The sequence below is a fragment of the Pituophis catenifer genome, unplaced genomic scaffold, assembly GCF_029215685.1.
Source record: "Pituophis catenifer annectens isolate HBS135680 unplaced genomic scaffold, rPitCat1.0.hap2 SCAF_8, whole genome shotgun sequence".
NCBI lineage: Eukaryota > Metazoa > Chordata > Lepidosauria > Squamata > Colubridae > Pituophis > Pituophis catenifer.
In genome coordinates this window covers 73,152,024-73,164,749 of record NW_027256888.1, presented here as the reverse complement: position 1 = coordinate 73,164,749, position 12,726 = coordinate 73,152,024, and the positions used below count along the sequence as shown (strand labels likewise).

Genomic DNA, 12,726 nt, shown 5'->3' with positions numbered 1-12,726 from the left:
ATCCTTAACTTACAATCATTTATTTAGAGACTTGTTCAAAGTTGCAACAGCGCTGGAAAAAAGTGATTGATGGCTGTTTTTCACACTTATGACCATTGCAGCATCCCCATCCTTTGCAACTCACTCTTATTTATGACGGTTACAATGTCCTGGGGTCATGCGATCCCCTTTTGCGACCTTCTGACAAGCCAAGTCAATGGGGAAGCCAGATTCACTTAACAACTGTGTTACTCACTTAACAACTGCAGTGATTCATGTAACAACTGTGGCAAGAAAAGTCACAAAATGGAGCAAAACTCACTTTATAACTATCTCACTTAGCAATAGAAATTTGGGCTCAATTGTAGTCGTAAGTCAAGGAATACCTGTATTGGAGCACAATTTCTCCTTTTTAAATAGAATAGAATAGAATAACAGAGTTGGAAGGGACCTTGGAGGTCTTCTAGTCCAACCCCCTTAAAACATAATCATAAATTGATGGGATATAGCAGACCAAAGGCATACAGGAAGTATAGGAATACAGGAATAACTATTATCTACAACATTATTGTCCATAAATATATTTCTTTTTAATTAAACTCCATTTGAGTACTGCTTCAGAGACATACACAAGCACAAAGACACACAATTATTTTCTTTACAAGTTGAGGCCATGTACCATTGGAATATGATTAATACAGCTAGTTACAATGGCTTTGTTCTAAGCCAATCAACCCTAAAGTTACATTAATGAAGATATTGTTTTTTCTGAAATGAAAATGTCATTAAACATAACCACAAAACAAAATATTTGGGACTTAGGTATTGCTGAAAAAAATAAGAAGGTCAAGTATAAAATATCAAACACATAACTCAGGGGTGAAATCCAATTTTTTTTTACTACCGGTTCTGTGAGCGTGGCTTGGTGGGCGTGGCAGGGGAAGGATACTGCAAAATCTCCATTCCCACCTCAATCAAGGGGAAGGATACCACAAAATCTCCATTCCCACCCTACTCCAGGGGAAGGATACTACAAAATCTCCATTCCCACCCTACTCCAGGGGAAGGATACTACAAAATCTCCATTCCCATCCCACTCCAGGGGAAGGATACTCCAAAATCTCCATTCCCTCCCCACTCCTGGGGGAAGGATATTGTAAAATCTCCATTCCCGCCCCACTCCTGGGGGAAAGATATTGCAAAATCCTCATTCCCTCCCCACTCCTGGGAGAAAGATACTGCAAAATCTTCATTCCCACCCCACTCCAGGGGAAGGATACTGCAAAATCTCCGTTCCCACCCCACTCCAGGGGAAGGATACTCCAAAATCTCCATTCCCTCCCCACTCCAGGGGAAGGATACTACAAAATCTCCATTCCCACTCCACTCCAGGGGAAGGATACTGCAAAATCCCTATTCCCACCCCACTCTGGGGCCAGCCAGAGGTGATATTTGCCGGTTCTCCGAACTGCTCAAAATTTCCGCTACCAGTTCTCCAGAACCTGTCAGAACCTGCTGGATTTCACCCCTGATATAACCTTTTTCTGTATCTGATTATTTTGAATTTGATCCCTATGGATGACCATGCAAGAAAAAGAGCTGAAAATAGATACTATGTTTTAAAACTGAAGTTTTGAAAGGAAATTCACAAATAATCAGAAAAGATTTTTCTTGTTGTTCATTATCCTACTGGGAAATTGTGCAAAACAAATCTTTTCCGCAAGTAAATACTGCCACCTGGTGAATAGTTAGTAAAATGTGCAAGGAAAAAGCCAGAACTGGAATAAATTAATGATAGCGATCCTAGAACACAAGATATGAACTTTCAGGGAAATTATTGTATGTGTGTATGAAGATTATTTTATGTTTTGAAAATTCCTGGTTCAGACTCTCCTTTAATAGAAAAGAGGAGGTTTTTTTTCATTTTTTCAGCACAGTTGTAACTTTGGTCACTAAATGAACGGTTGCAGGAACTGGGCATGGCTAGTCTAGTGAAGAGAAGGACCAGGGGAGACATGATAGCAGCCTTCCAATATTTGAGGGGCTGCCACAGAGAGGAGGGGGTCAACCTGTTTTCCAAAGCACTCGAAAGCCAGACAAGGAATAATGGATGGAAACTGATCAAAGAGAGATTCAACCTGGAAATAAGGAGAAATTTTCTGACAGTGAGAACAATCAACCAATGGAACAGGAGTTGCCTTCAGAAGTAGTGAGAGCTTCATCACTGGAGGCTTTCGAGAAGAGACTACTGCCATCTGTCAGAAATGGTGTAGGGTCTCCTGCTTGGGCTAGATGACCTACAAGGTCCCTTCCAACTCTGTTAATCGGTTATCTGTTATTTTTTTTATATAAACCAGCATTCCGGCCATATCAGTCTGTATACCAAACCACTGCCATGATTGTTAAGGATATTGTTGTTGTGTTACCAACCAGCAGAGTGTAGAGCACAGAGAAATGTTGCTGAGAGCAATGAATAAGAGATATGCAAACTGGTTTATCAAAAGTTTACTTTATAGTGAAAAAAACAATCTCATAGTCTTTAAATCAATCCAAGTCTTTGCCAGTTAAATCAGTCCAGTGATACAAAATCTTCTTACCACACAAACAGTAGTTGGTTAGAATAACAAACTCACTCTGGTTCACAAACCACGATGGTAGCAGATCCATCCAATCGATGATAGCACAATGATTGCAACTCCACACACAATGGTAGCTTATCATCAACTGAATACGTTACAGTACCTTTCTTCAATACGTTCACAACCAGTGATTATATAATTACAGCATGACTCAGCATTACAATGAATCAGCAGGAAAACTTTAAAATCACCCAATACATATTCATATTAAAGTCACAGAACACATATATTGCCTGGACAACTTGTTAGGCTCAAACCATATCCTAACAATGATAATGAAGGAACATCTTCCAAATGGAGGACACAACATTAGCCATCAACCCTTCTCTTGGCCAGTGCTGAATCAAGATTAAAGCAACGCCAGCAGATAATTCAAGATGTCCTCAAGGCAACTCCAAGATCACTTTTGCAATCACCTGAATGCATTTATATATATATATACAGGTAGTCCTCGACTTATGACCACCATTTAGCAACTGTTAGATGTTACAACAGACCTTCCTGGAGATATTTACAACCCGGATTCAAAGTTTCAATGGTTGCTCCTCCCTAGTAAGGCAACAACAGCATTTCAGGAACCAGGTCATATTTATGGTCATTTGCAGCAAAACATGACTAGCTTTTATGATATTTTGTCCAAAACTGGCATTTACTGTATTTTTCAGAGTATAAGAGGCACCTTTTTCCCCCCCTAAAAGGGGGTGAAAATTTAGGTGCGTCTTATACACCGAATGTAGCCTCGCCCTCCAACTGGCCCCCACCCTTTGGCCTCTGCCTCCCAGCAATTTACCTCCTTGCAGCAAGCAGCAAGAAGAAACAGCCCATTTCAGCTTCAGCACACCCTAATTAGCACAAGTTGATTGTCGGTTGGATCAGCCTCCCAACTCTCAGCTGTTTCAGGCTGCAGGGATTGCCATTGCCTATTGCTGCGCAGGCCTCTGCTGCTTGCTGCAAGAAGGTAAATTGCTGGGAGCAGATTTTTTTTTTTCTTATGCTATTTGCTGCTTGCTGAAATGGCAAAATTGCTGGGAGGCAGAGGCAGATTTCTTTTTCTTGTTTTCCTCACCCAAAAAGGTAGGTGCGTCTTATAGTCCGGTGCATCTTATACTCCGAAAAATATGATAACTATGCCTGAGGAGGCCTTCTACTACCAGTACTGGTAGAACGGGTACTTTCAGTTTTCAGTAAAACTGTGCCCATAGTAAACCATTGATTTGCCTAATGACCACCACAAAAACGTCATAAAATTGGGTTGGTTGAATGCAGAGGTGAGCAACTATGCCCCCTTTATGACCTCTGGACTTCTAGAATTCCTGAGCTCAGGAATTCTGGGAATTGAAGTCCAGAGGTCTGTAGAGATTCTCAGTCATCCAGGTCGTGGTTGTTCCAAAGGTGCTTTTTCAGGAGGCAACTGGGCTTTCTTTGTTTTTTTCTTCGAAGACATTTCACTTCTCATCCAAGAAGCTTCTTCAGCTCTGACTGAATCATTCTCCACCGTCCTATCAGAGCTGAAAAAGCTCCTTGGATGAGAAGTGAAACGTCTTCAAAGAAAAAACAAGGAAGTCCAGTTGCCTCCTGAAAAAAGCATCTTTGGGATAAGTCCAGAGGTCCTAAAGGGGCTATAGTTGTCCACCTCTGGTCTGTTGTGGCTCCGTTACCTGAGCCTGTGTCATCGGCAGGAGAGGACTCCTACAGTGAAGGAGAGGAGTTGGCATGGCCTCCCTCTCCAGGACCCTCCTCTCTGGCAATGCCTTCGGTGTCCGCCGAAGGTCAAGAGATAGGCCTGGGGCCAAGCACATCCACGCAGCCACAGGTGGACAGTAATGAGGGAGATGAGTCTTGGCTGGATCCTCGGCAGCATCACAGAGATAAGCGCGCGCAACAGAAGAAGAGGTGTGCCAGAGATTAAGCTGAGTCACTGGACCACACCCCACAGGGTATAAAAGGGGGTGAGGTGGCCATTCAGACTCTGTGACAGACAAAACTAACTACTATCGAGTCACATTGCATCTTTGGAAACAACATTATCTGCCTTGGATTTAATTACAGACTGGACTTGACAATTCTTGAACTGTGTGTATTTTGTTTATGAGTAAAGTCTTGGCAAGCAGCTACTGGGTTGCTGCCAATCCTCTTATCGAAAGAATTTGGTTGTCTGCCAGTTTATTTAACCCCCGGCTGTCTGTTTGTGTGCGTGTGTGAGACGGGGACAGAACATGGTCAAGTGAGTGAGCCAAGTTATGATAATCACAAAATACGATCACGGTGGGCAGTCAGTCGTACCTCAAGGACTACCCATATCCGCCCTAAAGATTCCCGAGTCAAGGTCAGAACCAAACGACTCTGTGGACATATCGATGTGGTTGTCCTGGCAACCATTTGGAATGGTTTTACCACGGAAGAAGCATCTACTAACAAAAACTGCATAGAATTCCCTAGGGTAAAAGAAAGAATCCACACAAAACCAATAATTATTCAACCCCCCCAGGCAAATCAAACAGGCCTTCAATTTATGGCACTGAATTATATAAACAGGTCAAGGTGCTACTTGAGCAAGCTTTTCATTCTTCAGAGGCCTATTCCATTCTGATCTTCCAGAAAGTGGTGGTGGGATGGGCACCTTCATCTGTGGCATCCAAAGCCTCCCCACCATGGAATCTTTTTGCCATAAATCAAAGGCCTATTTTTTTTTTTAATTTGATTTATATGCTGCCCTTCTCCGGAGACTCAGGGCGGCTTACAATGTGCTCAGCAATAGCCTTCATCCTTTTGTATATTTTATACAAAGTCAGCTTATTGCCCCCACAAACTGGGTCCTCAATTTACCTACCTTAGAAAGGATGGAAGGCTGAGTCAACCTTGAGCCTGGCGAGATTCGAACCTGCAGTAATTGCAGGCAGCTGGTGTTAATAACAGGGTGCTTTAGACCACTGTACTACCAAGGCTCTATTTGATTTGCCCATGGTGGTTTAATCGTTATTTATCATTGGTGGCTTTGGCATTTTACTTATTTATATATATTTATAGGATGTAAATGTTCACCAAATGTCAAACCTCCCCCACCCACCACCCAGAGGTGGGTTTCAGCAGGTTCTGACCAGTTCTGGAGAACCGGTAGCGGAAATTTTGAGAATCAGGTAGTAAAAATTTTGACTGGCCCCACCCCCATCGATTCTCTGCCACCCAGCTGATCAGGAGGAAATGGGGATTTTGCAGTAACCTTCCCCTGGATTGGGGATGGGAAGGGAGATTTTACTGTATCCTTCCCCTGCCACGCCCACTAAGCCACGCCCACCAAGCCATGCCACGCCCACCAAGTCACGCCCACAGAACCGGTAGTAAAAAAAATTTGAAACCCACCACTGCCCCCACCCACTTGATGATATACATAATGGTGTACACTGGTTAAATATTACTTTGAAGGCCAAGTTGTGGTAAAACTGTTTTGAAATGGTGCTGATGAGAAGGACGTTCCATGGCAGTTAAAATCAGTTGGGAATATTTAAGAAGGAAGAAAAAAAAGAGCAATAGAACCAAAGTTTATCAGTTCTTCATTGTTTCGTGTGTTGTTAATGACAAGCCGGTTGTCGGAATAATTGGTTATTTGGGATAGCGTCTCTTTATTGTTCAACTTCAGGTATTTACAATAATTGTCTTTGCTTCCTCCATTTATCTGAAGAAGGTACCACCACCGAAATATTTTCTACTGCTTCTAACTTCCACTGATTTGCATCCTACTTTTTTTTTTCTCTTCTTTTCTTCCATCTCTAATATTTCTTAGTTGGGCTGTGCTGTTTCATTATCTTTCTTGATCCTCGTGAATATTTTTATATTTCTTGATCTTGTCAGAGGACAAAATGTTACCCAGCAGGGAGTCCCGCCTCTCAGTGAGGCATAGAGTCCTACATAGGGTGTAATTATAATTTTTGTAAAATAATTATCACATGATCAGTATCATGTTATTCTAGTAATAAATTACTGCTTTTATGGAGTTGATGTGATATATATGCTATAAATCGCTGAGAATCTGTTGAAGTTCATGGCAGAATGAACGAATGAACGAACGAATGAATGAAAAAACATCTCCCAAATATTGACTCCCTTTGGAACTTGGAAGCAACTCAGTAAATGCAATTCAATTAAGACTTTAAGACTGTACTGGGATATATAAATACTACTGAATATTTTGGGGGTTTTTTTTAATTCATAAAGGTTCTCCTCACACATATGTGCTAGTTGTTCCTGACTCTAGGGGGCGGTGCTCATCTCTGTTTCAAAGCCAAAGAGCCAACGCTGTCCGAAGACGTCTCCGTGGTCATGTGGCCGGCATGACTAAATGCCAAAGGCACACGGAATGCTGTTACCTTCCCACCAAAGTTGGTCCCTATTTTTCTACTTGCATTTTTTATGTGCTTTTGAACTGCTAGGTTGGCAGAAGCTGGGACAAATAACGGGAGCTAACCCCGTTATGTGGCACAAGGGATTCGAACCGCTGAACTGCCGAACTTTCTATTGACAAGCTCAACGTCTTAGCCACTGAGCCACCACGTGTCCCAGCAATAACCATCTCTTCTTTCTTTAGGAAGCAGCATCTCAAACTGTGAGATGGGCAGCAAACAAATTTGACAAATAAATAAATCTTCTATGGTCAATGCGGAAAAGCTTAGGAAAATCATTTATATAGGAGAAGAGAATCAAGTGAGGCAACCTTTTCCCATTAAGAAAAGGTGGGAGAGTTGGTGAGTCATTTTAAGATACTGTATTCGGGGCCTTGCCCTAATTCATCAAGCTGTAAAAAGAGACAGCGGGATATTCGTGCTTTCAGACTTACAAGATGGATGTCAGCCCTCTTAAGTAAAATAAGCAGCAAATACAACCAGGTGAACCAATTCTATTTTATAGTAAAGCCACATCAATCAAATCTTGTAAATCTGAAAGTACAAATTTCCTGCTGTCTCTTTTTGACAGCCTGATCAATTAGGGCAGATTTCTTTCTCTGACCATTAAGCAAATGTGGGCTCCTCCTCCTCTTGTCTGATCATTCTCTAGGCAGCATCTCTTCCCCTCATCCCTCAAGGTCATTCCCACATGCCATTGCAAGTGTTCTGCAAGATGGTAATATATTGAGTCCCTTGAGATGTCAGGGATGTAAAAATGAAGAGCAAAGGTTGACTAACTTTCAGAAGCATTGGGTGGCAGTAAGTGTGTTGAACGTGGAACGCGGTGGCTCAGTGGCTAAGACACTGAGCTTGTCGATCGAAAGGTCGGCAGTTCAGTGGTTCGAATCTGTAGTGCCGCATAACGGGGTGAGCTCCCATTACTTGTCCCAGCTTCTGCCAACCTAGCAGTTCGAAAGCACGTAAAAAATGCAAGTAGAAAAATAGGGACCACGTGTGGCGGGAAGGTAACAGCGCTCCGTGAGACTTCGCATGTTGCCCTTATAGATCTGGGTCCTCATTTTACCGGCCTCAGAAGGATGGAAGGCTGAGTCAACCTTGAGCTGGTCAGAATTGAACTCCTGATAGTGGGCAGAGTTAGCCTGCAATACTGCATTCTAACCACTGCGCCACCACGGCTCATTGCTACAGCCACCATGATAGCTTTGTTACTGTAAACCTAGAATCTCTGGAGTAGGCTATATACACATTTTGGTGTAAATTTTTTTAAAAAATAGAAACATGAACTATCTTGGCTACGTTCTTACATTAGCAGATTTATAATGCAAATTTTATCAGTTAGAAAGCAGTTGTGTTTCAAAAGACTTTTAAGCATTTTCTTGGCAATATTGACCCATGGCTAACTTATATTTTATTTCATTTATGATCTTAATGTAATTTAAGACTTATGCAAATATGGCTGTTTTTAAACCAAATTCTTTCTCCCCAGGTTAAGTAGGATTACACTGTAGATATATATTTTAACTGTCAAGTTATGCTGATTGAAATTCTTACTAAACTTTTTTTTTTCCAGGTTTTTTTTCCAGATTTGGAAGACAATTGAAGTAACTCCCTGAGGTATCAAGAGCTTTTTCAGTTTTTTTGTGTTTAGTGCTGATTAGCAAGACGTATTAGAAAAATAGAGGGTAGGTTTCTTTAAACTTTCTAAAGTATTTTGTTTTAAATGGATCTTAAGTAGGGCAACCGGATCTCATTTGCAAAAAGTTAAATGAGTTCGTTATATCTGTATGCTGTCATTGAATGGTAAAAAGCAGTGGTGAAACCACTGGTTCACCACTGGTTCACCAGTTTGCTACCGGTTCACTGGCTGCAAATGCGCACTGCACGTCAAAAGTGCACTGCGAGCGTGCATGCACAGTGCACACCATGCATCAAATGTGAGGTGCGCACGCAGTGCACACCAAAAGGAGGCATGGGGTAAGTAGAACAGCACGCGGGGGTGTGTGATTAGCTGTGGCGCGCGATCGTCAGAGCCTTTTTTTTTAACTTTTAAAAGCATTTTTTACAAATGCTTTTAAAAGTAAAAAAAAAGGCTCTGACAATCGCGCAGCACAACTGTGATCGTCGGAGCCTTTCTTTTACCTTTTAAAAGCATTTTTTACAACCTATTTGCCGAATAGGTTGTTAAAAAAACGCTTTAAAAAAGTTTTTTAAAAAGGATCCGACGATTGCGCGGCACAACTGTGATCGTCGGAGCCCTTTTTTTTTACTTTTTTAAAGCATTTTTTACTACCGGTTCTCCTAAATGCCTAAAAAGTTTTTTTTTAAAAAAAGTTCTGATGATCAGCTGAGCGATGCACGATCTTCGGAACTTTTTTTTTTTTTTTTTTTTTACTTTTTAAAGCATTTTTAACTACCAGTTCCGGAGAACCGGTAGTAAAAAAAATGCTAAAAAAGTAAAAAAAAAAAAAGTTCCGACGATCGCGCATCTCTCAACTGATCGTCGGAACTTTTTTTTATATATTTTTTACTACCGGTTCAGCGAACCAGTAGCCTTTTTTACTACCGGTTCGAGAGAACCGGACCGAACCGGTAGCATTTCACCCCTGGTAAAAAGGATTATTGCACCCCAAACTAGTAATCTAATTTAGGAAAAATTAATTTGAGAACACAATATATTCTAACTGAATAGAAAATAATTTAGTAGATGATCTGTCTAAGCAGTGTTTCTCAAACTTGGCAAATTTAAGACATGTGGACTTCAACTGAATTCCCCAGCCAAATTTAGTCATTGGCTGGGGAATTCTGGGAGTTGAAGTCCACCCATCTTAAAGTTGCCAAGGTCGTGAAACACTAGTCTAGATTAAGAGGTCAAAAAGCAAAACAGAGATTTTCATTATTACAGCCAAAAAAAGGTTACCCGGACTTGAGTTAATCTGAGCCTTTGCTTTTTTTTGGGGGGGGGGATAATTCTAGTGGCATAATGTCCAGATGCTATAAACAAATGGATTTGTCATTTTAGAGCATTGACTTTTACTTGGTGATTTTATTTAAACATGTTTTTTACTACTGGCCTATACCGCCGGAGAGAGGTCTATGGAACTTTGTCAATTGCACTGGATATTTTCTAGGAAGATGATATTTTAAATTTAGGGAGATAATAAATACAGTATTAGAGTATAAGACGCACCTTAGTTTTTGGGGAGGAAAATAAGAAAAAAAATTCTGACTCTGTTTACCAGCATCCATCAGTATTCATCTGTCTTGCGTCCTGTCAGTATGTGATAGAATTGAGGGCTGTTTGGAAACTGAAACAGTATTTGCTGTGTGTAAATACTGTTTCAGCAAGGAGACAGCAAGGAGCCAGAGCTCAGTGGCTTAGCTCTGCAGCTCTGACTCTGTGCAGAGCTCTAAACTAGTCTGCTGCTCAAAACTGAAACTCCTCTCCTCTGCTTGTGTTTTGCTTGTATTTACTACCACATTGGAAAATCTGCTATTGGTGGTGTATATTTTACTTCATGTGTTATATTATATATAAAGAGAAGTTATTGAATCCTGCTGAATCAGTTACTTGTGTGTGCTTTCTGGATGTGATTGCTGCTGCAAACTCTATTTGCAGCAAATAGCAAAGAGCCAGGTGAGCTTCAGCACATTATTGCAGCCTGATTCAGCACAAGCAGCTGATTGACGGGTGGATCCGCCTCCTGGAATACCCCCAATCAGCTGTTCCAGGCTGCAGGGATTGCCACAGACCATTGCCACCTCCGTGCCTCACATTTTTTACTACATTTGGTGTATAAGACACACCCAAATTTTCACCCTTTTGGGGGGGCGGGGAAGTGTGTCTTATACTCCAAAAAATACAGTACGTAGAATAGATAAATATCTATTTAATCAATTCCTGTTTCAAGTTTTAATAACCAGATTCTCCGTTGTTTTTGGTTGTTGGGTTTGCAATTGTAGCTTTTAGCTATGGGGTGTTTGTTGCGGCTGAAAACTAGAATAAGACTACAAATGAAGGCAAATACTGGTATGTGTCCCAGGATAATGTTGCAAGATCCAATCTGGGTTGGTCACCGAGATGAAGATTTACTCTTCTTAGCTTTCAGACTTGTGCTGGAGCCTTCTCTCTACTGGAATTATGTGTCTTGGGTTATTCTATGAGTTGTGTTTAAGTGGTGCCTTCCTACTGCTTGATTGGTGTGTTGGTGGCCGGCGATGGGCTGTTGTTTCCTTAAGCTGCTAATAATAAAACCGGAGAAACAATTCACCGTTTAAATATTCAAATAATATACATATGAGTCCACAGCACACTTTTCATGGAACAGTAAGAGGCATCTTAACTTAGCATCTTAAGACAGGTTGGCATTACCTCTATCAAGTCTAATAAACTGTTATCCTGGGCAGATGGCTAAAACCAACGATATCGCAATTTCTACACTTCAAGTCCAAGTTGATGATGTGAAAAGCGTTATGACTCAGAACATTGAAAAGGTCCTAGAAAGAGAAGAGCGGCTGAGTGAACTTGCTGACCGAAGTGATGATCTTGAAACAGCGGTAATTGTTTACTCTAGACGCATAGATGAGCCCAATGACCCCTTTGCCCTTGAAAGCAGGCAGAATTTGGAAAAACCATGAAAAAAAAACGATAAATCTACTTTCTAACAGAACTAGCTAGCAGATCCCTTAGAGTAGGGGTTATCGGCCCACAGGCTGCTTAGATTTGGGCCATGGGGCTGCCCTGGAAACAGCAAAAATGTTTTTCAACATTTTAATCACTTTTAAGTAAACGAAACAAACTTATTGGAAAAAAAATGTATGCTGCATTTTTAAGGCAGCTTCATTTTATTGAATGAATCCCATTTTTAATCATCCCCCCCACCCCCATCTGATTTCAGGCTCATGGCTTCCAAAAAACTTCTATCAAGATTTCAAAGAAGATGTGGTGGAAAAATGCTAAAATGATCATAATTCTAGCAATCATCATCATCGTCGTCGTCGTTTTCATAGTTCTTATAGCCACAGGGGTTATTCCAATGTAGGGAACGTTTAAACCTATCTAATGTACAAAGTATTGTATATGGAGCACAAATATTTATGTTGAAACCCTATTTTTATACATAAACTGCTCACTTTCGCCCATTAATAAAGTAGCTCATGCTCCTTCTATTCGGAAGAGTACTTTCTTGCAAAGTGACAGGCTATTAGATGTAATAAGAATCCTTACACAAAACAAATGTCTTATTCTATTCAATTTAAGAAGTAACTTTCCCAATCAGAACTGGAAAGAGGCATCCAAACAGAATTGGCCTTTTGACTTCTTACAGCCCTCCTGTAAGGTTTCCTTTAGTTTCCACCTATGTGGATTAAATCAAGTATAAATTGAACTCTTGATATTTCCCTCAAGAATACTCTTGTTATTTGTTACCTAATGTCCATTAAAGATGGACTAATGTCCATTAGAGCCTTGGTAGTACAGTGGTTTAATGCACCCTGTTATTAACACAGCTGCCTGCAATTTCTGCAGGTTCGAATCTCCCCAGGCTCAAGGTTGACTCAGCCTTCCATCCTTTCTAAGGTAGGTTAAATGAGGACCCAGTTTGTGGGGGCAATAAGCTGACTTTGTATAAATATACAAAAGTATGAAGGCTATTGCTTAACGCATTGTAAGCCACCCTGAGTCTCCGGAGAAGGGCGGCATATAAATCAAA

The 12,726-nt window shown here is 40.9% G+C and overlaps 1 protein-coding gene across 1 annotated transcript; it reads left to right on the top strand.

Annotated features, from left to right (window-relative positions):
- Nucleotides 1-11,422: 11,422 nt before the first annotated feature.
- On the top strand, nt 11,423-12,057 carry LOC139320534 (vesicle-associated membrane protein 8-like). The gene is made up of 2 exons (XM_070948899.1): nt 11,423-11,572; nt 11,914-12,057. The coding sequence occupies exons 1-2, from the start codon at nt 11,423-11,425 to the stop codon at nt 12,055-12,057; spliced, it is 294 nt and encodes a 97-aa protein (XP_070805000.1).
- Nucleotides 12,058-12,726: the final 669 nt, after the last annotated feature.

What these genes read in the sequence shown, in the direction of transcription:
- LOC139320534 (XM_070948899.1), top strand. Translation starts at nt 11,423, where the DNA reads ATGGCTAAAACCAACGATATCGCAATTTCTACACTTCAAGTCCAAGTT. An exon ending in GTGATGATCTTGAAACAGCG is followed by an intron (nt 11,573 to 11,913) that starts GTAATTGTTTAC and finishes ATCTGATTTCAG; the next exon opens with GCTCATGGCTTCCAAAAAAC.